The sequence below is a fragment of the Epithele typhae genome (genome assembly GCF_022376455.1).
Source record: "Epithele typhae strain CBS 203.58 chromosome Unknown BXZ73scaffold_5, whole genome shotgun sequence".
NCBI classification, from domain to species: domain Eukaryota; kingdom Fungi; phylum Basidiomycota; class Agaricomycetes; order Polyporales; family Epitheliaceae; genus Epithele; species Epithele typhae.
Window position 1 is genome coordinate 722,013 of NW_025954196.1, and position 25,976 is coordinate 747,988.

Genomic DNA, 25,976 nt, shown 5'->3' on the forward strand with positions numbered 1-25,976 from the left:
ACTGATCCCGCTGTCTCGCTTGGACCACGGCACGCCCAGAGCACGCACTTCCTCCGGTGTTCGAGGAGCCGTCGCGTCCAAATTTAATTATCGGTGGCCGGGGCTCGTCGAGCGCGGCTCGACGCTGATCAGCCAGGACGCTGCGAACACAGCCTCGCGGCCCGCCCAGCACTCGGAATGCCCACGTCTCCCTGATGGACGCCGTTGGTTTGGCCGCCAGGTTTGTGCTCCGATTCTCGCACAAGTTGAAACAAAAACAGCGGCTTGTTTTGCTGCTGCTGCGCGCCCTGTAGGTATTACCGCAGATGTGGCGTTTTGATAACGCCCTCGGAGCCAAGACGCGCTACGCACCACCACCGTTGTTCTCCCCGAGTGACCTCGCGCCACCCGCGCAGCAGGTCTAGTGGCGCGCAGTGCTGCTGCTTTCCTGTGCCCAGTGCTACTGTGTCACTGTGCAGTGCGCCTGCCACGCCTGCGGCCGCCACCCCAGCGCACGCAGGTGTCCGAAAGGTTAGCTCGGGCTCAGATGAGCGACTGTGATTCATGTCGCTCAAACGCTGCCGCTGCAGCTAGCGGCGCTGTGGCGCTCGGCGTCAGGACCGATGTCGTGTTCACGTCAGGTGCGGCAGCTGGACGCACCTTGCTCCCATGCACGGCGGCTGAGCTGACAGGTTTTCCTTTTCAGCAGTCGACAGGAGCTCAGCGTGCATGATGCGCGAGGCGCTGAAATGGCCAGGAAATGTGGACTCTATTCTCTGCACAGTGCCACAAGGAGCTGATCAAAGCCCTCTCGGATAGTACGCGTGCCACCGCGCCGTCCACTTTCCGCACAGGAGCAAATGCGGGCGTGCGGCCCTGCTACCCGGGCGGGACCGCGCCGTTGACGGAGCCACTGCGTCCCAGACAAGCCAGCACTGAGCGGGCGCCCGCCCTATGAAGGTAGGTTTGATATCGCGTCGCAGAGCCGGTGGCGTCCGGTCCGTTCCCGCTCGCACGTACACCTCCTTGGTCAAATGTTCCCACATGCTCATCTCCTCGACAGACCGGCGGCAGTAGGGCCCGCCGTGGCTGCCAGGTGCAGACGCCGTACCCGGGCTTCTCGCGGACGCTCCTCTTGTTCCTTGCGCCTAGCTCGAACCCACCCCACCTGCCTCGAGATGTGCGCGCGCGGTGGCGCGACGTTCTCGGTTCCGTTCTCGTGGCCGACAACCAGAACGCGCGTTCGCACCACGCAATAAATCTCGCGAACGTCGCTACCCCAGCCCAATCGCCGCAGTGGTGGCGGCTTCTCTTGTCCGCCGTCACGACCGGGAGTGGCTGTTAGCCGTGCGTCTCATTTTGGCGATCTGCGTGTGACTGGGGGAGCGTGCGCTGATGATATCGATCACGCGGATGTAGTTGTCGCCATGCTAGGTTCGAGGCGGTCGTCGACGGCGTCACGGTCTTGAAGGTGGCGTCTGTGGACTGGCGGCAGCTTTGAGGATCGGGGCTAGATGATCATGATGAAGAAGCACGGTGAATGCAGAAAACGTCTCGTGACGCTTGTCTGCGGGGCCGATCAAACCTTTCTGGCAGCGCACGAGACACAGCCCGCGATTTGTTTTGAGCACTGATCGCGCTGGAAGACGATTTATCTATAGGACGCGAATGGGTGGTTACACGGCAACGGAGGCTCCTGAGGCCTGAACGTCCAGGCACCGAACTGGGACCAGTAGCGCCCCCCCCGACTTCGCCGACCTCGATCGTGGCTGAGCCGCGGCTCGGCAGCCAGTTGTTCCCCACTGAAGCCACAGTCTCGAGATCGCGGCACCGGAAACAATCGGTATGTCCTCGTGACGTGCTGTGCACGACACCGCTTCGTTGCATCCTCCTCCCCTCCTATGTCGTATGTCAGAATAGTCGACTCCGCCGCATGACAATGGTTGCCCCGTGCAGGGTTCTCCCCGGGCTGAGCCGCTCCAAGATTCAAATGTCATCGACCTCTCTCAAACGGTCGGCCTCCGACTTCGATCCTCAGTGCGTTCCCATGATTGGTCGCCCTGCTGTGGGAAGACGTTATTGCTATCGTCACACTGAGTTGTATAACGTGACTCAGCTCGATCGAGCCGACTCGATGTCTTGGATCCAGGAGTCCTTTGAGAGGTTGCGTGCCTGAGCTAGACACTCATAAATCAGCCTGTGATCATAGAAATACCACCAAGCCAAACAGCACCGACGCTGCTTGATGTCGCAATGGCAGGGTTGTCGAGGAAGATGACAAGATGGATCGATGATGTCAGTCCTGAGTGTTCAGTAAGAGATCGGCCCGTCCGGTCCGCAACGGCCCTCCGTAGGGCGACCGCCGCCACCGCACCGGGAGCTCTGCTTGTTACCATCCTCCACGACTGCTTCGCGAGACGTTCTCATATTGTGTTTCCTTGGGCCTCATGGCGCCCCATACACGTCTTGCTTAACGTGATAGCTTCCCATCAGCTCCCCAGGCCCGTTAGTCCCAACTTCGTGTCACATTCAACATCATCGCCCCTCACGACCCCCATGCAGTCCAACGTCCCACCCCCCAGTACTGGTACCTCTCAGACTGCTGCGCCGCCCGGGACAGCGGGTTACCTCCAAGGACTTCTTTCGCGCGCACGGGCTGCCCACCCAGACATCCCTATGGATCCGGTAGTGCTTCAGTCTCTGCTTCTCTGCTTGATTGCGCAACCCCGCACCCCGGTCGGGACCAACAGGCCGGACAAGAACACTCATGTCGGGGTCCACCTCATCCTGAGAACGAAGGAGGAGGATGTGAGCCTACTAGTCAATATAGTCGCGCTTGTGAGTACTGCGTTCGTGTCGTATCCACCTCGTTGATTATGTCTACGCCAGATCCTGCAACAAGTGCTCGGCATCCCCGCGCACAAGCAGAAAATCTCCTCCAAATCCTCCTCCCCTCCCTCCACCGTCCGTGCCCGCCGTCCGCGCACTCGGCAACAAAGCTCCTCCTCCTCGATCCACGCCCCCTTCGAGCGCCCCGAAGCCTTCCTCCGCGCCCTCTTCTTCCGCCGCGCCCCTCCCTGCTCCGTGCCCTCCCACCGCAGCCCAACCCCCCGCTCCCGCGCCGACACCACCCCGCGCGCGGCCCCCGTCCCCCTCGCCGCGCAGCCACCTCCCCGGGCCACCGCGCACCACGCCCCGCGGCGGTCCGCGTCGTTCCCGGCCCCGAGCACGGACGGGGAGGAGGACGGGTACTTCGACGCCGCGTCCCTCGCGTCCTCCCGCCGGCCGCTCCTCGCGGGCGGCCACACGCCGACGTCCACGCTGCGCTCGCGCCGGCCGCGCCGGCCGGGGAACGGCAGGCTGCGCACGGACCCGCTGCCGCTGCCGGCGCTGTTCGCGCCGCCGGGCATGGAGGACGTCGCGGAGGACGAGGACGTGGGGACGGCTGCGGGGCTGGACAGCGGGCGCGCGCAGAAGAGCGCGGCGGGCGGCGAGCGGGGATGCGAGGCGGGGGTACCCTCGGTGTATTCGATCCCGAAGGCGGTGGTGGTGTCAGGGCTCGAGCACACCGTAGCGGCATCTCAGCGTGCTCTGACGAGAGTGTTGGCGGAGCGGAGAGTCGTTTTGGATGGTCTTGAGGATGACGATTCGGATGCGTCGGGGCGGGATCCTGATGTTGAGGATGGGACGTGGAATCTGCCCGATGGGTTTGTGATGGTCTATGTATGCAAGGCAGACCCTCATGAACGTCCTGGACTCTTGCGTGGCCTGGTACGTCAATAACATGTCGTTTCGAACTGGCCAGCTGATCTCTTTCAAAGCTTGATAAGTTCTCCATGAGTGCGGACATCGCACTCCACCCCTCCATCCGCCAGAGCTATGTCGCATACCGCGCATCGTCCTCGCCGACTCCGCGCGGAACTCCGTTGACCTCTCCTCTCTCTCTCCCGCACGCCTCAAATCCCTTCTTCACCGCCCCCGCTCCCCCTCAACACTCCCCGAAGCGCAGGTCAGCACCCCTACCCCCACCCCCACCGCAAGCCCCGCCGGTCCTCCCGCCCTCCGAGCTCGCCCAGCTCCGCACCCACGCCCGCGCGCACCCGCCCGCCTCCCCGATCTTCTACCCGTCCGTGCACGCGACGGTGCCCGCGTCCGCGCTCGACCCGCGCAGCCCGCCGCCCGCCGCGCACGCGGCCGTGCACCGCTCGCTCGACGCGTACCTGCTCGACCTCTTCGCCGCCGCGCGGCACCACCCCGCGCTCGACGGCACGCTGCTCACGCTGCACGCGCACGCGGCCGCGGACGCGCTCGCGCGCGCGTTCCGCGTCCTCCACGGGGACACGCTCGGCGCGGAGCTCGTCGTGCACGAGGCGCGCATGGCGGCGGCCGCAGGCGGGAGCACGAACGGGGACGGGGAAAGCTGGGCGGAGGCGAACGAGGGCGCGTGGGTCGGCGCGGAGAGCGTCGCCGGTGGTTTGAACCGGAAGGATGGGGGCCTCGGGATGGAGGGGGCGAACTCGCCGGAGGTGCGCGTGCAGGGCGAGGACGGCGCGAGCGTCCCCGCCGCGTACGACCTGCTCCTGCCCCGCGTGGGGTTCGGCGCGGAGAAGGACTCGGGCGCGGTGGACTTGGGCCCGGCGGAGGAGCTGCAGGCGGCGCTCGCGCGGGGGACGCCGGAGGTGTGGGATGTCTCGGAGGAGGACGTGGCGAGGGTGTTTCCGCGGGTGGTGTCGCACCGTCTGCGGACGCGCGATGGGCCCGACGACGAGGTGTTGGGGAGCGTCGTGTGGCCCGCTGTGCCGCCCGATAGCGGGACCGGGGGCGCGACGGCTGCTGGCTCGGAGGTCGGTGGGGAGGGCGTGAGGCTGGGGTGGGAGAGGAAGAGCGTGAAGGAGATCCTCGTTCGCATCCTCGCGGATGTTTGAGGCTGATGTCTCTCCGCCAGCGTTATGTCTTATACACTACGATATAATACAATGGCAGTATTTCAACGAGGGGCATTGGACAAGCCTCGATAGGGTTTCCACGCAGTGACAGTTGCAGGAGGCACGAAGTGAACTGGCGCGCCGTCGAAAAGTGGAGAAACGCGAATGTCACTGTCCTCCGGTCGCTCTGTATGCATTAGCATGGTCACCAATCAACTTCTCATGCTCCGGCGAACGGGGTTTGATGGTGCAGCGAAAGTCTTCAGGAAACAAAGGCTGAGTACACTCTGAGTTTTGGCTGAATCGCGAAGCTTTGAAGGGGTGTCCGTGCTCAATGAGAAGACGTGATATCTAGCCATTTAGATGTCAAAAACATGCAAGACAGAGGCCGGCAGATTCTAAGTAGGTATGTATATATAGCCATAGAGCCCATTAGCGAGTCAGGATTACGAGCAAAAGCCGACATGCCTTCTCCCAAACCCGAATGCCACTTGCTTTAGGTAGAAGATTCTCTCGTCGATGCGCCATTTGCGGATAAAACGCGACCCATGGCTTCACGGCGGTCGGAAAGTCGAGCACGTTGCCGACGATGATTGCCAAGTTATCGTATGTTACGTTTCGGAAGCTCAGAGCAGTGGCGAGCCTCGTACATATTCCCTGTCTTCCTTGCTCTCGTTTTCTTGAGAGCAGAGTCTGTCGTTGAAGGCGAACAAGGAGTCCCAGTTCAAGATCATGGGCGGCGCTTATTCCTGTTGATAAGATAAGATGGAGGAAATTTCGCCGATCCTTGGGTGCGTCGGAGATCGTGCTACTGGGTTTCCCTTCTCCTCCATCCCGCCCTTTCTCAACATGACAGAAGGTGTTCACCACCATCGTCCCACCCTCAAGCAAGTCAGTGCCCCTCATTGGCTCGTCACTCCGTGCGCAGCCGCGATTTACGCTCGCAGTCTCTCAGAAAAACAAGGCATTCAAATCAAAGCATGCTTCGAAGGGATCGTTGAAAGAGGCTGCCAAAGGTACGTTCCACTCTTCTCATCAAGATCTCTGCAGTCGTCGACTCTCCCGCAGGTCGCATACGCCGCGACTCCCCAAAAGCGAACATTGCCTCGCACGCCGCCGCTCAGCTTCGCACCAATCGCCGTAACAGCGCGAAACAAGTCCAGCTCAAGAAGCGGCAGACGATTGTCTCCGCGACCCGGATATTCAGCGGGATCGACGGCGCTCCAAGGATCGTCGCGGTTATCCCGCTCACGGAGGACGTGAATACACGGGATATCACTGCAAAACTCGCAGAGGCCATCGATGGGTCGCTGGAGGAGGACACCGAGACGGGACTGCAAAGGCTCAGGTACGTCTTTCTTTACTGTTCTGTGGTGCGGTCTGTGACAGAAGGGAACGAGCAGAGCAGAGCGATTCAAGACTTCGCTGCAGTTCATCCCCCTCCAGTACCGGCAGATGTATGCCTCGCTCGACGCTTGCAAGGTCGCCGACTATGTCATATTCGTGCTCTCTCCCAACGTCGAGGTGGAACAGTGGGGCGACACTCTGCTGCGTACCCTCCAAGCGCAAGGCATCCCCGAGGTCGTCACCGTCGTCGCCGCCGACACGCCGATGGAACCCAAGGAGAAGCCTGGTGTCATGAAGTCCCTGCTGTCCTTCGTCCAGTACTTCGTCCCGAGCCAGACGCGGGTATACGACATGCACCACGCGTCGGATGCGCTCAACGCGCTGCGGGCAGTCTCCGAGGGCAAGCCATCGGACGTCAAGTGGAGAGACGGCCGCTCGTGGATCCTCGCGGAGAAGGTCGAGTGGGCAGACGAAGTGCTTAGCGTCACGGGCGTCGTCCGCGGCGCGCACCTCAACGCAAACCGACTCATCCACATCTCGAACCACGGAGACTTCCAGATATCACGCGTGAGTCCTGACATCAGTCGAGCTGGAAGGCAGCTCCGCTCACCTGTCATTTCGCAGATTATCTCCGCGCCGCTTCCTCGTGCACCAAAAGCTGGTCATACCACCGGGATGGATGTCGAGCCGGAACTGCTCGCGGAGCCTGATGAATCCTCAGCGGATTCGCTCGTGTCCAGCAACGACCCTGACGACATGGCGAACGAGCAGACTTGGCCTACGGAAGAGGAGATGAAAGGCGCGAATGGTCAAAACGGTGATGCCGTCCCCAACGCGAAGGCCGGGACTACACCGAAAGTCATTCGCAGGGTTCCTAAAGGCACTAGCGAATATCAAGCAGCATGGATCGTTGACGAGAGTGACGACGAAGGTGGGGACGACGAAGACGGGGGCGAGGGTGGTCACCACGACATGGAGGAGGCAGAAGAAATGGAGGACCTGCCTGTCGCGGAAGATACTGAGATGGAGACCGAAGATTTAAAGAGTGTCATGTTCCAGGACCTGGACGAGGATGAAGAGGCGCGACAGTATGTTCTCCACCAAAGCGTTCCGGATGTTGTGCTAAACAGCCACTTAGACTGCAGAAATGGAGAGCCAGGAAACGTGAGGAAGAGGACGACGCGCAGTTCCCTGATGAGATCGACACTCCTCTAGACGTATCCGCACGGACACGGTTCCAGAGGTATCGCGGATTGCGATCATTCCGGACAAGTCCATGGGATCCGTATGAGAACCTCCCCCGCGACTACGCCCGGATCTTCCAGTTCGAGGACTTCAAGCGTACTGAACGAGCGGTGAAGAGGAGAGCGGAGGAGGAGGGTGGCGTAGAGGTAGGTCGCCATACTTCCCGCTCTAACCGAATGTATGTGTGTGCTCATGTGTCTGCGTAGCCCGGAACGCGTGTTACGATCTATTTGAAGGACGCGCCAAAGGAAGCAGCCCGCGTTGTCTCTAGGAAGCCATTTGCCGTCTTCACTTTGCTGCAACATGAGCACAAAAAGACGGTCCTCAACTTCACAGTCCAGCGGAATACAGAGTACGACGACTCTGTACGTTCAAAGGTACGTGCCCTGAATTTGATTGTTGCAACGCATGTCCTAATATCAAACCATACAGGATCCTCTTATTCTCTGCGTGGGGCCGCGTCGTATGCGCGTGAACCCTGTCTACAGTCAACATACGCGCGGGGGAGGCAAGGGACCTAACAACGTGCACAAGTTCGAGCGTTACCTCCGCCATGGCGTCACCAGCATTGCTACTATCTATGGCCCTGTTGTGTATGGCAACCTCCCAAGTTTTTTCCTGCGCGAGACTGGCGACGCCCAAGGTATGAATGTGTCCACATATAATTCCGGACACATGCCTAATGTTAAGACCAGCTCCCGAGCTGGTCGCCATGGGCAGCTTCGTTCATCCGGACACCACGCGCATCGTCGCAAAACGCATCGTGTTGACCGGTCACCCTTTCAAGATTCACAAGAAGACCGCGACGATCCGCTACATGTTCTTCAATGCGGGTGCGTACACGCCTTCCATGCTTCCTCTCGCTTGTGTCTCTCACTCATGTTTGATCTCAGATGATATCGCGTACTTCAAGCCCATCCAGCTGCACACGAAGTACGGCCGCTCCGGTCACATCAAGGAGTCGCTCGGCACGCATGGGTACTTCAAGGCCCACTTCGACGGCCCGATCAGCCAGATGGACACCGTCTGCATGGCGTTGTACAAGCGAGTGTTCCCGAAGTGGTGCGAGCTCTGGCAAGAGAGCGAGAACACCGCTGCAGTCCCTGCTCGCGACGAGGACGCCATGGAGGAGTGACTCGCTGAGTTGTCGAAGTAGGCGGTGTGCTAGGATTTGTACCAACTGCTGTACCACGTGTATGTAACATCTGAGTTGTTGTACATCTCACGATCCCATGCTCTGTCAGGACGTATGGTCAGAACTGATACAGATTCATGGTGAGGGCATCAACTGACCTCAATAGGTGCTCTCGGATGCGGCACTTGACCCATCTCGTCTTACTCGTCCTCCTTGTGCATGCTGTGAGTATCGCGATCGTTGTGTTCTCTGACAGAGGTGTGTACTAACGGAAGCAGTAGTGATATCAGTCCTGTGGGCTGGGACTCCGACGCGTGCCAGAGCCGATTTCCAGGCTCTATGCCGGTCAGCAAGCCCCGCAAACAACCCCCTCTCCATCTGCCACATTGCGATCGTTGCAATGATGATCCCAGGAACGTCCCGCAGACGCAGCACCGACATCCGACTTTGCTGAGTTGCTGCCAGCTGGTCCGCCGCTGTGCCTTCCCAAAATTGAAACATCATGCCGCCGTGCCTCGCCAGCCTGTCGCTAGCCTTCCGCACCGCGCAGCTCGGAAGGATCGTTATCTATCAACGTGGCCTATCTGGATGCCGGCCGGCGCAGTCTAGTTGATCACTGTTCGCGGAAGTAGGGCTTCGCATACTTGGATGGGTTTAGACTCTAGAGCTCCGGGGTGGCCAGGTCCCAATCAATCTGTCAAGATCAGCACAGGCGTCGCAGTCGGACTGAATGACAAACGTACTGCCGCCGCCGGAGCGCATCGGCCGTGACGCGTCCGTGCCTGGGCTGTTTGCGGCGAGTTGTACTAAGAGCGGCCTCGGATTATGAGTATTGGAAGCCAGGAGTGAGGCAATAGTGCCCCGTTCAACGGGTGTGTTTCATGACTTAAACGGGTGATAAGCGGACTTCATTTATATTCAAGCGACTACAATCATTATCCGGAGACAGACACTAAGCACGGCCGAAGAACGGAGAGAAAGAAGATGAGAAAAAGTGGGACGCGTGTGAGCCAGTGCAGGTTCACACTACTGGCGACTGCAAAGCGTCAAGAAAGGTCAGCGAACCGTCGCCAGGTGCACACGAGCCCCCTACCTAGTAGAGAGCATGGATGTACTTACACGGCACACAAACGAGCGGCGCAATGTCGACGCACACCTTATCAACGGCGATGTTTACGCGGAGGTGCCGGTGGCGGCCATCGTGACCGTGCGGGAGACAGTCCAGGTGGTGATGGTCGTCTGAGTGGTGACGAAGGGGGCCACTGTATAATACAGAAAACGCCAGTCAGCAGGCTCGACAACGATCCAGAGTAAACGAATAGCGCACCCTCTTGGAAGACCGGGAAGACTTGAGACGCGGTAAACGTCTGGGTGGTGAAGAAGGTGGTGAAAGAGGGGGTACCGGTGACCGCGTCGTCGCGGCGGTCGGCGGGCTGCATGTGTGCGCGTCAGTTGTACTGTTGCGTCGTGAGCTGCGAGAGAGGGCATACGACAAGAGCGGAGGCGACGGCGGCGGTAGCAGCGAGAGTGAGGAAGACTTTGAACTGCATGGTGCGAAAATGCAAGCGTGCGCCGGAGAAGTCAGAGAAGGGAAAAACGAGGGAGGTGAGATGAGCGGACGGAAAAGCAAGTACTCGGTGCAGAGCCTGTGGGACCCCCAACGCGAGAGACGGGCCTTATATTACATCTAATTGGATCATCGCCGCACATATGCCTCAGCGTCCCACTGCGAGAATGTGCCGCCGCCGGCTTCCCTGGTTCAGTGCTGATGCAAAGCGACTCTTGAGCCGTCCGCAGCACTCGTGGCCCTGGCGGTGGTGGAGGAGACCAAGCTGATCCGCGCAGCTGGATCCACGGCGGCGGCCGGAACTGTGGGAATTCCGCGGCCCGATTGTGGGTCACGGCGGAGAGCGTGACTCAGAGAATGATAAAATGTTGCCGCGACGATACAACCTTTGGGAAATCGAGACATTCCAACTGTCGGACTCACCTGTTTGGGATTGAAGTAGTATTTACTATTATCCAGCGCCACCTCAGACCAGACACTTATGATGCTACAGCCGCACCGCCGTGTACGCCTGACAGTGAGAACGCAATAGCGCCAGGGCCCAGCAGCGAGACCCACGAAGGTCGGAAGTCGGTCTGCCGTTACAACTGCGCGTACCTGCGTTTTTTCGGTGTTGGCGAAAGGGGAAGGACTGCCATCGGGCCGGAGGTGGCAGTGGGTGGATGGCCGGCTCTCCACCTCACCGTTTTCCGGGTTGCCTCCTCCCTCCATCCTCGTTACTCTGCCCACCCGGCCCTTTCTGCCCGTCGTCCCACTCGAAATGCCAGCCAGCGAAGCGGTCTCCACGCACAACGGCAGCCTTCTCGCGTCTCTACTAGCCTTTTCGTACGCTCTCACCTTTGACAGATGATGTCTCTCCAATCTTGCTGCCAGTGATCGCAGTCAGCCGTGCGCTTTCTACGGAGCGATCCAGGTGATGAGCCAGACGGACGGCCAGTCCTATCTCGAACGTAAACTAAAGTGAGAACCGTTTGCACGCCGCGCCGTGCCGTATTACCCTCGTGCCTTCCGAGTTGATCCTTCTTCAAACAGCCTTCCTTCCCAATCGGATGCGACTCTCACTGTGTTCCCACAACAGGCAGCAACGGACCGTTGCGGCCACCTTTGTCATTCTCAGCCCGGCGCGATGATGTGCGTCGTGCCTGAACCAGTAACGAGTGGTTAGCAGACGATCTGCACACCCCTGGATGAGCCGATCCCCGCGCGACTTTTGCGACGGCAAAGATCCCAGATCCTGGGCCCGCTCACAGCGCTGTGCAGATGCCAGATTCCTGCCTGCGGCATGACCGGCATCCCCGCTCCCGCAAGCATCAGCAGCTCACGAAGCACGTACACGGAGTGTGCATGCCTGCATATAAACTCCACCCGATGATGCCGCTCTCCTCACCAGCAGCCTTCGGTCGCTTCCCCTTCCACCGTCCTCTGCTCCTCCTTTCTCTTTTCTGCCCACCATGACTAACTTCAAGTCCCTCGTTTCCACTGTTCTCCTGGGGCTCTCCTACGCCCACCTGGCTGCTGCCGCAATTGGCCCCGTCGCTGACCTCACCATCACTGACGGCGACGTCACCCCCGATGGTTTCACTCGCCCTGCCGTCCTCTCCAATGGCCAGATGCCCGGTCCCCTCATCAAGGGCAACACTGTAGGTTGTTTGTGCACATTGAAGTCAGCATTAGCTCAAATCTTCTCCAGGGCGACAACTTCCAGATCAACGTCATCGACAACCTCACTGACGACACGATGCTGACCGCCACTACTATCGTACGTTCTATGGTATTTTCGCATGGTTTAATATCATACTCACTTCGGTTCATAGCATTGGCACGGCTTCTTTCAGTCAGGCACCAACTGGGCCGATGGTCCGGCTTTCGTCAACCAGTGCCCGATCTCCGCCGAGAACTCGTTCTTGTATGACTTCTCGTCCAAGGGCCAGGCCGGCACCTTCTGGTACCACAGCCATTTGTCGACCCAGTACTGCGACGGTCTCCGTGGCCCGTTCGTCGTCTACGACCCCAACGACCCCCACGCCTCGCTATACGACGTTGACGACGAGTCCACTGTCATCACTTTAGTGGACTGGTACCACACTCAAGCTCGACTCGGCCCCCGTTTCCCGTAAGCATCACCCTCATCTGGAGTGTGTTCCTCTTGAACAACCAACCGCCCATCAGCTTCGGTGCGGATGCCACACTCATCAACGGCCTCGGTCGTTCGACCTCTTCTGCGGGTGCGGTCGCCGACCTCGCGGTCATCCATGTCACCCAGGGCAAACGCTACCGCTTCCGTCTCGTCTCGCTGTCCTGCGACCCGAACTACATGTTCTCGATCGACAACCATACGATGACCATCATCGAGGCGGACTCGGTCAACCACCAGCCTCTTACCGTTGATCAGATCCAGATATTTGCCAGCCAACGTTACTCTTTCGTCCTGACCGCCGATAAGGACATTGATAACTACTGGATCCGTGCCCGTCCCAACATCGGCACGACCTCCTTCGATGGCGGCATCAACTCGGCCATCCTCCGCTATGATGGGGCCCCGGAGATCGAGCCTACCACTGAGTCGTCGACCACCATGTTGCTCAACCAGGTCGACCTCGTCCCCCTCACTGACCTCGCTGCGCCCGGCGAGCCCACCCCCGGCGGCGTCGACCTCGCGATCAACATGGCCTTCAGCTTCAACGGCACCAACTTCGCGATCAACGGCGCGTCCTTCACCCCTCCCACCGTGCCTGTCCTGCTCCAGATCATGAGCGGCGCGCTTGACGCGTCCGCGCTCATGCCCACCGGCTCCGTCTACACCCTCCCGAGCAACGCGACCATCGAGCTCTCGTTCCCGGTCACCTCCACGAACGCACCGGGCGCCCCTCACCCCTTCCACTTGCACGGCCACACCTTCCACGTCGTCCGCTCCGCCGGCCAGACTGACTACAACTACGTCAACCCGCCCCAGCGCGACGCCGTCTCCACCGGCACGGCTGGCGACAACGTCACCATCCGCTTCAGGACCAACAACCCCGGCCCGTGGTTCCTCCACTGCCACATCGACTTCCACCTCGAGGCCGGCTTCGCCGTTGTCATGGCTGAGGACCCCGCCCACGTCGCGCTCGCCAACCCCATCCCGAGCGCGTGGGACGATCTCTGCCCCACCTACAATGCTAAGTACGTGTCGTCGTAGATGGATCACTCAACTGCAGCGTTGTATATGGCAAAAAAGGGGGTTTGCAACTTTCTTTTCTCCGCTGCTTTTTCTGTTGGATAGTACTGTATACAGCCGTTCTATTGCTTTCTTTGATCATTTGTTCTCGCTCGCTCCGTCACGCTAGTCTCGGGTCGTCTCTTGTCTTTTTAGTCTCTGTTAATTACTTATACAATATGTACAGTCCACACCCACACTCGTTACATGGGAAGGAAATATGTCACCGGATTGTGCTCTATAAGCTCTGGGACCTCGTGTGCTATTATAAGCAATGTGTGATCAGATACAACACGACGGCCGAGTAATGATACAAGGTAACTCTATCTCATTCAATCACAGCTTCGAGTAGAGTCGCTCTCAGATTGGCAGCAGCGGTCCGCGCTTCTGCGCCACGCCCCGCGCCCCGACGTCCTCGCGCGCAACCACGGACTCCAACGGGGAAAGCTCGAACCCGCTCGCAGACTCTCCCGCGTCACGTTTCGACTCCGTCGCGACCGTCGACTCCGTCTGCGCAGAAAGGGCCGCGGTCAGCGCCGAGCCAAAACAAACAAACCGCGGGTGCATGCGACGCTCACCTTCGCGCCCGAGTCCGAAGACGCCCGCGTGGCCTCGTCGAGCCGAAGCGGAGCACGGTCGAGGTCAGCGCCCGGGGCTCGCGCTCGACGCTGTACCCGAACGGCGGGGTGAAGGTGTCGTCTCCGCGCGCGCGCTCGGCGAGGGATTTGCGCGAGTTCAGGCTGCACAGGTCCCCCCCAGCGTTCCCGTCAATACCGCCGAGCCGTTACACGCGGGTGGACGTATGACTCACGCAGCGAGGAGTGTGTTTGCGTACACTGCGTGGGATGGCAATGTGAGTGCTCGGTTAGCAGCGGCCCTGGGGACTCGGCACGGGCGCCAAGAGATCGAGGTTGGGGTGGACGTACATTTGGGCGCGGCGATGCCAAAGCGGCGTAGATGAGCTTGTTAGGACAGATGAAGCCCTTAAAGCACGCCGATAAGCATCTCGATGTCAGGTCGGAGATCGAGGACGTACGAAGAGCAGTGAGAAGAAGTTGACGATGCTGTGCTCGAGGAGTTCATGTCAACGTCCGCAAGCGAGAGCCCTCAGCCTACCAAGGATACGCACCCAGTGATAAGACCTGGGATTACACACGTCAGTGTAGCTCGTCTGGATTCGAGTCGGTGCGGACGTACCGGTGTTGACGGAGTACATGATCATGACGTCAATCATCGTGTCAGTGCTGGCAGGGCGGTGAGTATGCAGATCGCCGAAGAGGCGCCCCGTACACACCTCTTGATGCCGGTGCGACTCCTACGCAGCATGTAAATCAGGACGGCGGTGAGGAGGAAATCAGCCGCCACGGCAAAAGTGACGCCAACAGAAATTAGGTACTGTGTATGTCCCTCAGCGAATGCACGGTCAGAAGTACAAAACACATTACGAACGGTATATGGTTGGAACTCCTCATATGTAACAGAGGTGAAGCTGAATGAGACATCAGTTGGTATGCATGCACGCTGACTGTCGTTGGACCTACGCCTTCATAGACGATACTGTACGGAGTCATGAGTGGATGCAAAGCATGAGCAAAAGAGTGCTCACCGATGAAGAAAGCTGTGAGTTTTACGAACGCACTGTTAATGCACACGTACCATCACGACGTGTAGTTCGCCTACGCACCAACTTCAAGCAAGCATAGCAGGGTCTAGACGCAGATAAGCGTGTGCGATTGTATAAGGCTGAGGTGACACGTACCGCCACCGCCACCACATATCGATAACGAGGGCCAACTGTAAAATGCGGAGGGTTGAGTGAGACATGAGAAGGTGGTTCAGTGGAACAACGTACATATGTACACCCGTCTAGCGAAGAAGCTACACAGCACCAGCCCCTGATCAGCGGCTGTGCGCGCACACACGGCACATCCACAGATATCCTCACCTTTGCGATGCGATTATAAGGAGGCCCTGAGCGCATGGTCAAAAGACCGACGCACGGAAGAGGCTATCTTTAGACTCACGGAAATAGCAGGGATTACCTGATGGGACATTATCTCTGGGGTGAGCGCTCCTCTAAGAACCATCTGATAAATGCTCACGTTGATGGACCTTTTAAATTATCTGTCAGTCATGCCGAATACTAGAGGGCACGCGTGTGAACGACATACCATAGGTTGTATTCTAAACTTGCGGGGTTGAAGTAATTTGTTACAAGAGACGTATATCTGGAGGCCATGAGCACGGGGGTAGTTTAACTTGAGGCGAGAATTCAAGACACTCACGATACGTGCATGCTGAACACGCAGAGAAGTGTATCGAGGGTCCTATAGGCGATAGATTGAGTGCACTACCTTGCTTTATCGGGGCGCAAAAGCATACATTACAATGATCACCTGAGGTTAAACGATCCTCCTGGTGAGTTTGAAACACATCACAGACATGCACGGCAACGTACCACTCCTTTAAGCAGCCATGGATCTCCAGAGTAGGTGCTGAAATAGCGATATGCTTGGTTCATGTAAGCCCATATAGCCTACGCAGACACCACGTAAGCGCAGCTCTCCTGGAGGAAAGCATGACCGTAGATGCTCACAACAGACCAATGAAAGTGCCAATGAGAACCGGGCCCAGCGAGTCGTTCAGATCCGGCGGAGACGAAAGAGAGACGGGCGTGGACGACTCGACATGAGGGGTCGTGGTGGAGAGCGTAATGGTCTGGGGGAGACGCCGCGCAGTCACCTGCAAAGGGCAAGTTATGTACTGCCCGTGTGGCCACTGTCAAGTTATAATTTGCTGGCAAGGGACTCACAAGCGGGTCCGGGCCGCGTTTCGGCGCTTATTACAAGCGAATCTCCGCGGTTTTTTGGCCGGAAAGCACCCTAGCGCCTGCGTAGACACGAATCTAGTCACTACGTGTGTCACCGGTGGGAAGCAGGACCGCGCGCACCTTGTTGATTTGTGTCAAGAGAGTTCGTGAAAGGACGTGAGGAAGGGAGCGGGCCGAGACGAGAGTGATGGTGGTAGGTCGCAAAGCGCAGGGGCGGCGCAGCTTCCCCAGACGAGGGCCTCCCCGAGTTATGCATTCGACGGACGGCCTCGAAGGCGATGTGTGATCCGGGTGCATCGGTTTCTGCGCCGCACTCACCCCGCGCTACGCGCCTCGACACCACCAAGCCTGCGCTCGATCTCACCTGACCTCCGCACCGGACGCATGTACAGCGGCTCCGGTGCGTCGCGGGGGCCGGAGTTGGACTGGATTCGATCTGTGAACGAGGTCAACCGTGAGCGCTGTGAGCTTGGCACGGAGTTCAAGAGGGAGAAAACTGGAGACACCGAGTCCTCGGCGGGGAGACCGAGTCGCGTGTGCCGGCAGTAACGTAAGGGCGCGCCATAAAAGGCACTCTCGCGTGGCGTTATCTCCGGACATTACGGCGCCGGGGCACACATTCGCCCACGCCCCGGTCTCGGTTTGTCACAGCATGCGCCATTGGTCTGCGACCCTGTGTTCTCGATGGGCATCTTCAGCTTCTAGCAATTGTGATAGGAGGGAAACATGCTCACCATCGATGCCATAGTGTTCGCAGAGCAGTGCTGCTGTATCAAATCAGAGGAACGCCCAGCGTCAGTGTACAGCCTGCTCAGCAGCCCCGCGCGTCACTAGAATAGTCGTTCCAAACCCGTTCCATTGACAGCAATAAAAAGCGCCAGACGCCATATCCAACAGAACCACAGCGACATCATGAAGGTGGTAGCGTCTCTCTCCTGAGCCCGAAGCTCACGAAGCGCTTGAAGTCTGAAAATACCTCCCGCCGCCCTTGATCCGCTCTTGCACCCTCCGATCCTCCCGAAGGTGTGTTCATGAGCGGTGGAGGGGATAGCGCGGCGAGAATGCTCTCTCCGGTCGCCGATCCGGGAATGAGCGATACGCGGCTCGAGCCGGGGCTGGTCAGGTTGGCGATCAGGCCGGGGTCCATATCGAGCGAAGAGAGGAAGGAGGTGCTTTCTAGCTCCGGTTTGACGCTCGTGATAGTAAGGAAAGAGTCAAGAAGGTCGTTCTGCGTGGCTTTTGGCGTTCCTTTGAGGTCGAGGATCTTCTGGAAGTTGGAGAATGAGGCGTCGCCAATGACCAAGGTGTAGTTGAGAATGAAGCCTTCGGGTGGGTCCTGCAAGATGGTGAAAAAGAGCTAGAAGGACAGGAGGAAGATGCACTTACTACCGGGGTGACAATGACCTTCAGCAGAGCTTCCAAGCGCGTCGTCTGTTTGGCGACGCTCTTCGTATAACTTTTAAACACTGTTAGGTCAAGCACCATGACAGGCGAGAGAGAGGCCCACTTCGATGTGGAAAGCTCTTCCCCAGGTGCCTTCAGCAAGCACGCCTTGATGGCCTGAAGATCAATCAAGAGCTACAGGGTGTAAGTGTCAATACCCGACGCGCGAAGGAAATCTGGGACAACCAACCTGTTCGGCACCGATCTCCATTAGAGGTCGACTCCGAACCAACGCGTTTGTGAATTTGGCAGATATTGTGCTAAACAAGCCAGATAGTAAGGGCTGCGATCCCTTTATGATTGCTTCACACATACCTCGCCGCCTTATCAAAGAAATTGCGGAGATACCTCTTCTGTTCCACAAGTGGCTTGACTGCATCCAACACTTGCTCAACTGCGTTCGTGAGTTCTGGCACGTATGCGGACTGCCCGCTGACATGCTTGAGGTTCTGCCATGGGGTGCGAGATAATATCGAGAATGGGGCATCACAGGAGTTCTCAAGCTCGCGTAGCATCACTCCGATGGCAGCGGATATAGCGCTAGGAAGAACGATCAGCGCACTCAATCCGAACATAAGGACGGCTGCAGATTTACCTGACAAACAAGTCACGTTCCTCCTGCAGAGTGATCTTCTCCTTGAACGCCTCGTCGCACTTCTCCCGAATATTCTCTTCCAGCTCGAGGGCCGTAGTTTGGCAGTAATCGGCGGTGTTGATGAGTGTGCATGCATTCTTGAGTTCTGACATCTCAAAGCGGCTATCCACTGATCGTCGAGGCGCAAGCATAGCTGTCTGGGGTTTCCGTAAACTCGCGACTAGGACCTCCTCTGTAAAATCGATGATAAGCGCAGCCCTGGAGGTCAGGATGGGTCAACGCACCTGCATATATGCGCAGCCACTTCTTGAACAGAGCACATAGGTCAAACAAAGGCTGTCCGGTGAAGAGACTTGCGCACTGATCCAGAGTGGACGCATAGAAGTAGAACAGTTCGGTGGACGAGGGAGGACAAGGATCGGAGGTTCGCCATCCTCATCTTGGGTCGTTGTGGTTGTTGCCTCGAGTGACGATCGTGATTTCGCTCCTCTGTACTGGGCCAGCATGTCCGACAGTATCCTGTAGCCATGTTCAGCGAGCTATAGTGACGTGACAGAGAAGAGATATATACTTGTCTTGAGCGTCGATGTAAACACCCATGTGTGTTTCAAACGCGGATGTGATGGGCTTCGATGGTCGACTTGCATTCGATGGGGTGGCGAATTTCAGGATTTCTCGTAGCTACCTTGCATTGAGGATCCAATTGCAAGGGTCCGGGGAAAACGCTACTCACCGGCGTTCCATCTCGTTTCGAGATGTACGCTTCGAACTCCATTGTCTCCGCCAACGTATCCAAGAGCTGCTTGACGGAAAGCTCGAACCAGCTTTGGAGAGCAGCACAGTCATGTCGTCCCTAAGAACGATCGAACTCTGTTTAATGCGACAGGGCCAAGTGAAGGTGGAGCCTACCTCGTAATCTCGATGAACTTCGCAGTCAGGAACCAGCCCACTTTCCACTCTGCAGGAACACCCTCCCTTGTTCTGTCTCGTGTGTTTGTAGGAGTCGACGGAACCAAGCGAACCGGCGCGACAGATTGTCTAGCTGCCCAGCCTCGTCTGTCGCACGGAATATGCGGCGGTACTCCTTGAGCTCCAATGCGACGTACTTCTCCACAAACTGCGCGCGCACTTCGGGCCCAGAACGTCGAGGACCAAGCATGCATCCGCAACCACGGAGGGCTTGATAGGCTTCGCGGGGTCTTGCATATAGCTAGACACCGTTGGGCAATGAATAGACGGGCACGGTAACGCACTCACAACTTATCCCAGTCTTGGTCCACCATGGCGCGTAACTCGGTTTGAATCTCTTGTATGCGCCGCCATAACTGCGATATTCGCTGAACTGACAGGTACGGCTTGAATGACGCGCCAATTTGCTTGACGGCCTAGCATACGGCGTCGGCACGATTGAAATGCGGCAAGCGGATAGAACGGGACTCACTGCCAGCGACTGCACGATATCGCGGTACTTGCGCTCCTTGATTTGGTCCTCCAGTTGGCTCAACACGTTCACTGTACAAACAGCTCAGGTAAATGCGTGGAAACGGATGTAAAGGGTACACACCAAGCATCTGCAACCTCTTGAGTGTCGTCATGCTCAAAATGAGGTTCTTTTTCGCGAGGTCCAGCACTTGAATCTCGCGCGTGATATTGCGCACAACAGCTTCGGACTCGGTAGCCTTCTCCCGTATCCGAGACATTTGTCCCAAGAGGTCCTGAAGTATGCCAAGAATGACGTTTGAAATCAAGGAGAACGCATAAACACACAATGACGCACCGAGATCATTTCCTGGATGAGCTGCATCCGGCTAGGGTCTTGGTCCTTCCTCAGCTCTTCCCGAAGTGCATCTATCTCCGCTTGCAGTTCACGCTCGTTCTGCGCAAGACGCGCTTGTACGGCCTCCATCTGACCGAGTGCAGCCTCTACGCGCAAGAAAGGTCAAGCCGTCAGCTCCGGGACTCCATACGTTCTCAAGTGGACCTCACCATCTGGGAAGTACTCGTTCAAGACAGGGACGGGATTGAAGTCATTCGTGAGTTTGTCAAGGGCGTCTGCATCTTCATGCGCGTGAATATTGAGGATACGTTCAATGGAGAGAATAAGGTCGGGGGGTAATTCGTCTTCTCGTAGTCTTAGAGCAGAGAGAGGCGCGCGAGTAGCGTTCATGGTCATGGACAATGTATGATCCGGGGCAGAAGACAAGTGACAAGAGAAGTCCCAAGCCTTGAGCTGATCGGCGAAGCTGTGGATTAGCCTGCGCTGGGGCTTGGTGAAAGTTCGGTGAGTCTCAAGAGCGTTGGAGCTTCGCAATGGAAATGACTGGCCTGCCACAGCGCGCCGGCAGGCGGGCCGATTCATGAACGGACAGGTACACGCCTGAAAACGCTGAGCAGTGAGCGCTAGTGAGCGCTGTACAACCAGCACCATTTTCTTGTTGTTTTCCTTCCTTCTCCCTCGCCATGACCGCCGGGCCACCGCCGTCTGCGGCGGGGCCATCTAACTCTGTTTCCCCGGCCCCGCCTACCACAACATCCCAGCCTTGGTCGTCGTATACACACTCGTTCCCTGCCAATGCTCCTGCTTCTTCGCCCTCAAACCCCTACCTCGGTCCACCCGCTTCCTCCTCATACTCCACGGCACAATACCAGCATGTCACGACAACCAATGCAAACCCCGGCGCCACGCCTTCCAACTCTTTTGCACAGCAGGGAGGACAGTCGTATCCTTCAGGGTATGCGCCAGCTCCCTCGTACTATCCACCACCTTCCATCCTGCAGGGCCTGCCCAGCCATCTGCGCCCGGCTACTCGTATTATCAATACCCTCAGAATGCATGGTCAAACGCGTGGCAATCAAGCCCGTACTCCTATCCTTCCGGAGGCTCGCGCCCATATTCTGCGGCACCTCTCCAAAGTGCCCCGATGCAGTCTTCTGTGCCCAACTTCTCGGGAGCCGCAACCCGACCTACCAAAGTTCAGGAGCCGACACCGCCCCCGCCCCCAGAATTCCGCAAGGGTTGGGATCATATCGTCAAATCATTCCTCTCTGAGGTTGGATTCTCACAGGCAATGAGAGGCTTCGACGCAGACATGCTTGTCGTGAGTGAAGAATGGGAACGGAAGAAAATTCCTGAGGCGTTGGAACGACTGTTGCGTCGTCTTAAGGTGCGTGCCCGTTGGACTTATTACTCGTCTGCCCTTGACTGAGTGCTGCATAGGATCTTCAAGAGCGACCCTTGGAACCCACCAAAGGCGAATTGCCTGAGCCTCCACTGGAGGAGCGCAAGTTAGACCATTTCCATTTAAGCGACGGTACCAAGCCTCGTTCCCATTCTTCTGTAAGAGAAATCACACTTAGCCAGTCGTTAGTGCTCCATTTACCCCTCCTCTCAGATTACGAAAGACATTTCGCTGTTCCTCGCTCAGAGTCGTGCGAGGAACGATGCTTCAAACCGAAGCGAATTTCTCCTGTCTCTGGCGGAGAAACGAAGACGCTTGAATGAAGAGGGTGACTCCGAAATGACAGCGCCCATACCATCATGTGCGCGAACTGATGCGAAGACCCAAAACCGGGACCTACAGATGAAATATGACATCGCAAAGAATGAAGATGGACCCCTCCGACGCACGATGAGGTCTGACGCTCAATCTGATTCACTCGGGGTCGATGTTGGGAGGAGCGCGGATGTCAAGCAAGAAGCGGCAGATTATCCTAGCGCCGCAAAACATCCGCGCTGGCCGAGCGGTTAAGTAACATTGAGCAGCATCTTGCGATCCGCTATGGTACGGACTCAGTAGTGTACAGCCTATTCTCGCTAACGCTCCTGGAAGTTCCCTCTCCTCCTCGCTCACTTCTAGATCGTTTACGGTTCTTGGAAGATCATATCGTCCATCTAGAGAAAGAGTATCCGCCTTGGGCTGCTCTTCACTTCAGTCAACCTCATCGCGGGGTCAGTGAGAACATTTATTGTGGGATCGTTACAAACTGACAATCATCGGTAGTGGCCACCTCCCCCACGTGCAACACCGATTATCGTGCCCTCACATCTCACGGACACCAACGCCTTGAAGCCTCAATCTACTTCGGGCACAGACGAGGTACCTCATGATGAGTATGGCGGTGGTAGCTCAACGAGGGGGAAGAATAAGATGAGAAAGACTAAGTCCAGCCTGCACCGAGCTGTGTTGGAGAGGGTCGAGGTTCAGAAAGCAATTAATGATCTTGCTCGCGATGGAGGGTGAACAAGACTAAGATTACATGCTTATATATGTTACTGGCCATTCCTTTATATCGCCCGCCTAGCTCAATCGGATAGAGCGTCAGACTCTTAGCTGCGGGTGATCTGAAGGCTGCGAGTTCGACCCTCGCGGTGGGCTAGTAACTTTTGTTCCCTCGGCGTCCGACCCAGACAAACATGGAATGTTGCCTCATGCGAGTCTCTCAGGGTGCCATCCATTTTACCCCCTGGCGGGGAGTCACCGTGAGTCGCGCTTTGGTATTGTGTGGGTTGTGTGCCAGAGAGCCACGTGCGGAGATCGATTACTGGGAGTTAGCTTGCAATAGAAACAGCCGCCGTGCGCCCGCCATATAAACTCCCTTGTTCTCCCTCCGCCATCCACCGCCCCGGTCCTCACACGACTGTCCTCGCCATGCATTCACTACAGGTCCGCCTTTGCTCCTTTCGTGACGTCTCGCGCCCGCTTACCGCCAACTCAGCGTTCCCTCTGGTCCGTCCGCGAGTATCTCAGTCCGGTGCGCCATTCCTACCGACTTGTCGACTGCACTCGTGGAGTTTGACCGTACGCACGCGCGTTCCAGGTCCTCAAAGAGAGCAAGTTCAAAGAGCACGGCCGCATCACCCCCGGTGCGCCCCCGATCTCTCCATCCGCTCCTTCCTGTGCGCTTACGCCGTTTATCAGAGGAGTTCGTAGCCGCAGGCGACTTCCTGGCCTACAAGTTCCCCGTCTGGAAATGGTGCGTGCTCCTTACTGCCCACCAACTCGCGCGCCGCCCACGCCGATCTCACCGACACGTCCCGCCACCGACAGGGAGTCCGGCGAGTCGTCGAAAGCGCGCGACTACCTCCCCGCCAATAGGCAGTATCTGCAGACGAGTGGGGTGGCGTGCCTCCGGCGCGCGAGCACGCTCGCGTACACAGACGCGGACGAGGACGCGGAGCGGCTGCTCAACTTCGCGGACCCGGGCGCGGGCAAGGAGGAGGAGTGGGTCGAGACGCACGCCGGACGCTCCGCCTCGCACGACACCCCACAGAACGTGGGCACGATCGACGACATCCCCGACGTCGACGACGCGGACGCGTCACATGCGATGGGCGGACTCAGCCTCGGGAGCGGCGCGAAGGGCGAGCCGGCGGAGATCCCGGACATGGACGAGATCCCAGACATGGAGGAGGACCTAGAGGAGGGCGAGGACGAGGCGACGGCGGCGCCCGTGGTTGCATCTGCTGAGGGGTGAGTGTGCCATCTTTGCGTTGGGACTACGCGCGCGTCTGGTTCTCACCGACGGGTGGCGGCAGAGAGATCGAGGTGGCGAAGGGCAACCTGCTGCAGGTGCGGACGTACGATGTCATGATCACGTACGACAAGTACTACCAGACGCCCCGCATTTGGCTGGTCGGCTACGACGAGGTGCGCTTTCCTGGCCTGTCCAACGGTTTCCTCTGTCGCTGAGCGCGGTTCTAGAACGGCACGCTCCTCACGCCTCCGCAAATCTTCCAAGATGTCTCAGCCGACCACGCGTTCAAGACGGTCACGATCGAAGCCTTCCCGCACAAGTCGTTCCAAGCCGCGTCGGTGCACCCATGCAAGCACGCGAGCGTGATGAAGAAAGTCATCGAGCGCATGAACCAGGGCGTGATCGAGGAGCAGCAGGCCGCTCGCAAGGCCGGGGCGGACAAGAAGAAGTGGTTCCGCCGCGGGACCGGCAACGGGAAGGACGACAAGACTCCGCCGACGCCTGGGGAAGATGAGATCGAGGGCATGCGCGTCGACTTCTACCTCGTCGTCTTCCTCAAGTTCATCGCCTCAATCGTGCCCACGATCGAGGTCGACTCGACTGCTGCCATGTGAGCGCAGGAGCAGCTCGTTGCGCAGTGAGATGCGGAGATGCCGCGACATCATAGATTGAAGGATACCTGGGATTGTATGCAGATCTTGCTTCCAGTTCTGTACTGCTATGTAAATCACGCAATGTATAACGACCACGAGCACTCTTCAGGAACGATAATGCCGAATTCTTTTCCCGCGGGCTAAATGGTTTACAGTAGTCGGGTCTGAGCGGAGCTTCAAATTCAGGATATTTTGGCAGCCCTGTCGCAAGTTGCGACCATCACTGTTACGTTGCTCTCGAGTTGCTCTGTCGTGGTCTCGTCTTGATCATGTCCTCGTCACATCCGCTTCTACAGGATGATATCTTTCATGCTGTACTCGAATACTTCTCTCTCGTCGAAGATCCCCGCTATTCCTTCATTCAAGCAGAAGACAGTTCGTGGAGAAAGCTTTCCTTTACTCCAGCAGACTACTCCAACAGAGGGAGAGATTTGAGCTCTCTGGCCCTCGTCTGCAAAACATCCGCAGAGCCCGCTTGCAACGCATTGTGGAGAATCCTTCCGAATGGCTTCCATCCCCTCTTTCGCGTGTTTTCCGCGCTCAGGATCACCATGGTCCCAGCCCAACCGACGCCGTTCGAGAGAGATGACTCACCAGACTTCGGGTGAAATATGTAGGCCTGTCCCGATCTCAGACGTCGGGATTTTGACTGACATTGATGTCCCGCAACATCACAGGTTTGGGATCGCTCACTCCCTCCAAATGACAGGGAGTGGGAGCGGTTCAGGCATTGTGCCCAGCGTGTCCGGTTTTTTGTCTACAACGGCGTAGATCGATGGATACACCCTCCCTTCTCCACCATTATCTCTCAAGCAACTGCGGGAAGTACTCCGTTGTTTCCAAACCTGCGGGCCCTGTTTTTCCCAGTATCGAGAAAATACCCAGTCGAGAATGCCTTCCTCAGGATGCTTGTGACCCCCCATTTAGAAGCTTACTGGACCACTCCGACACAGAGCACACAACTTGCACAAGATCTTGATATCGTCGCATCCATGAGCAAGCACCTATTTCATCTCTCCGTGGGTTCGGAACCTTGGCAATCCGTGTCTCCCCACCTCCACCTAGGCGACTTCCATAATGTCAATTCCTTAGAACTCGAAACGGTCGACAGCAGCACTGATGCACTGCGTGCGATCTCCGGTCTCTCACATCTCCATTCCCTCAGGCTCAAGTTCCGCTATAAGGAGGATACGCCCGACCCCCCTCCACTGCCACGCAAGTCGTGGCCCTTGCTCCGACGGCTCGCACTGTATGGGTCTTCGAAAGCAATCGTCCACCTTCTCAACACCATGTACGCTCCTCTGGAGGATCTTTTTATTAACACCGCCCTGCGGTCATACTCCGCCGGCCAAGACCTTTTGAAGTCCATTGTACTTCTGTCTTCCGAAAACCCACTGAGCCCCCCGAGGACGCCTCCTCCCCTCACTCTCCGCCACCTCGACTGTGACCTGTCCGTGTTCGATTGGGACCGTCGCCCCTCCTCCTCCCTCCTCCGCCTCGCCCTTCCCATAATCGAGAACGCGCCCGCGCTCGAAGCGCTCGCCCTGCACCTCGACCTCCGCTCGCCCGATGCCGCCAACTTGTTC

General features: G+C 57.9%; 6 protein-coding genes and 1 non-coding gene across 7 annotated transcripts; 5 read left to right on the forward strand and 2 right to left on the reverse strand.

Annotated features, from left to right (window-relative positions):
• Positions 1 to 2,535: 2,535 nt before the first annotated feature.
• BXZ73DRAFT_97775 (uncharacterized protein) lies at positions 2,536 to 4,904 on the forward strand (the record flags this gene model as incomplete). The annotated part of the gene is made up of 3 exons (XM_048027485.1): positions 2,536 to 2,817; positions 2,869 to 3,750; positions 3,801 to 4,904. The coding sequence occupies 3 exons, from the start codon at positions 2,536 to 2,538 to the stop codon at positions 4,902 to 4,904; spliced, it is 2,268 nt and encodes a 755-aa protein (XP_047881618.1).
• Positions 4,905 to 5,753: 849 nt separating this feature from the next.
• On the forward strand, positions 5,754 to 8,631 carry BXZ73DRAFT_41317 (ribosome biogenesis protein tsr1; the record flags this gene model as incomplete). Its single annotated transcript, XM_048018748.1, has 10 exons — positions 5,754 to 5,799; positions 5,852 to 5,920; positions 5,973 to 6,252; positions 6,305 to 6,818; positions 6,876 to 7,339; positions 7,390 to 7,642; positions 7,703 to 7,873; positions 7,929 to 8,139; positions 8,192 to 8,329; positions 8,390 to 8,631. 10 exons carry the CDS (start codon positions 5,754 to 5,756, stop codon positions 8,629 to 8,631), a joined length of 2,388 nt encoding a protein of 795 aa, XP_047881619.1.
• Positions 8,632 to 9,804: 1,173 nt separating this feature from the next.
• Positions 9,805 to 10,181, reverse strand: BXZ73DRAFT_97777 (uncharacterized protein; the record flags this gene model as incomplete). The annotated part of the gene is made up of 3 exons (XM_048027486.1): positions 9,805 to 9,893; positions 9,959 to 10,064; positions 10,122 to 10,181. The coding sequence occupies 3 exons, from the start codon at positions 10,179 to 10,181 to the stop codon at positions 9,805 to 9,807; spliced, it is 255 nt and encodes an 84-aa protein (XP_047881620.1).
• A 1,468-nt stretch (positions 10,182 to 11,649) lies between these two features.
• BXZ73DRAFT_74635 (laccase) lies at positions 11,650 to 13,376 on the forward strand (the record flags this gene model as incomplete). Its single annotated transcript, XM_048022065.1, has 4 exons — positions 11,650 to 11,838; positions 11,889 to 11,957; positions 12,013 to 12,311; positions 12,368 to 13,376. 4 exons carry the CDS (start codon positions 11,650 to 11,652, stop codon positions 13,374 to 13,376), a joined length of 1,566 nt encoding a protein of 521 aa, XP_047881621.1.
• A 3,758-nt stretch (positions 13,377 to 17,134) lies between these two features.
• BXZ73DRAFT_87969 (Vps53-like protein) lies at positions 17,135 to 20,435 on the reverse strand (the record flags this gene model as incomplete). The annotated part of the gene is made up of 19 exons (XM_048024786.1): positions 17,135 to 17,560; positions 17,611 to 17,680; positions 17,732 to 17,802; positions 17,858 to 17,927; positions 17,983 to 18,207; positions 18,263 to 18,494; positions 18,547 to 18,622; positions 18,676 to 18,781; positions 18,834 to 18,943; positions 18,996 to 19,076; positions 19,103 to 19,115; positions 19,172 to 19,243; positions 19,285 to 19,379; positions 19,406 to 19,472; positions 19,520 to 19,647; positions 19,704 to 19,774; positions 19,827 to 19,977; positions 20,040 to 20,185; positions 20,249 to 20,435. 19 exons carry the CDS (start codon positions 20,433 to 20,435, stop codon positions 17,135 to 17,137), a joined length of 2,397 nt encoding a protein of 798 aa, XP_047881622.1.
• Positions 20,436 to 22,554: 2,119 nt separating this feature from the next.
• On the forward strand, positions 22,555 to 22,638 carry BXZ73DRAFT_t27. The gene has a single exon. It is a non-coding gene; the product is annotated as a tRNA-Lys (tRNA).
• Positions 22,639 to 22,911: 273 nt separating this feature from the next.
• BXZ73DRAFT_87970 (autophagocytosis associated protein) lies at positions 22,912 to 24,351 on the forward strand (the record flags this gene model as incomplete). The annotated part of the gene is made up of 7 exons (XM_048024787.1): positions 22,912 to 22,926; positions 22,979 to 23,014; positions 23,081 to 23,126; positions 23,182 to 23,236; positions 23,311 to 23,733; positions 23,799 to 23,910; positions 23,965 to 24,351. 7 exons carry the CDS (start codon positions 22,912 to 22,914, stop codon positions 24,349 to 24,351), a joined length of 1,074 nt encoding a protein of 357 aa, XP_047881623.1.
• Between the last annotated feature and the right edge of the window lie 1,625 nt (positions 24,352 to 25,976).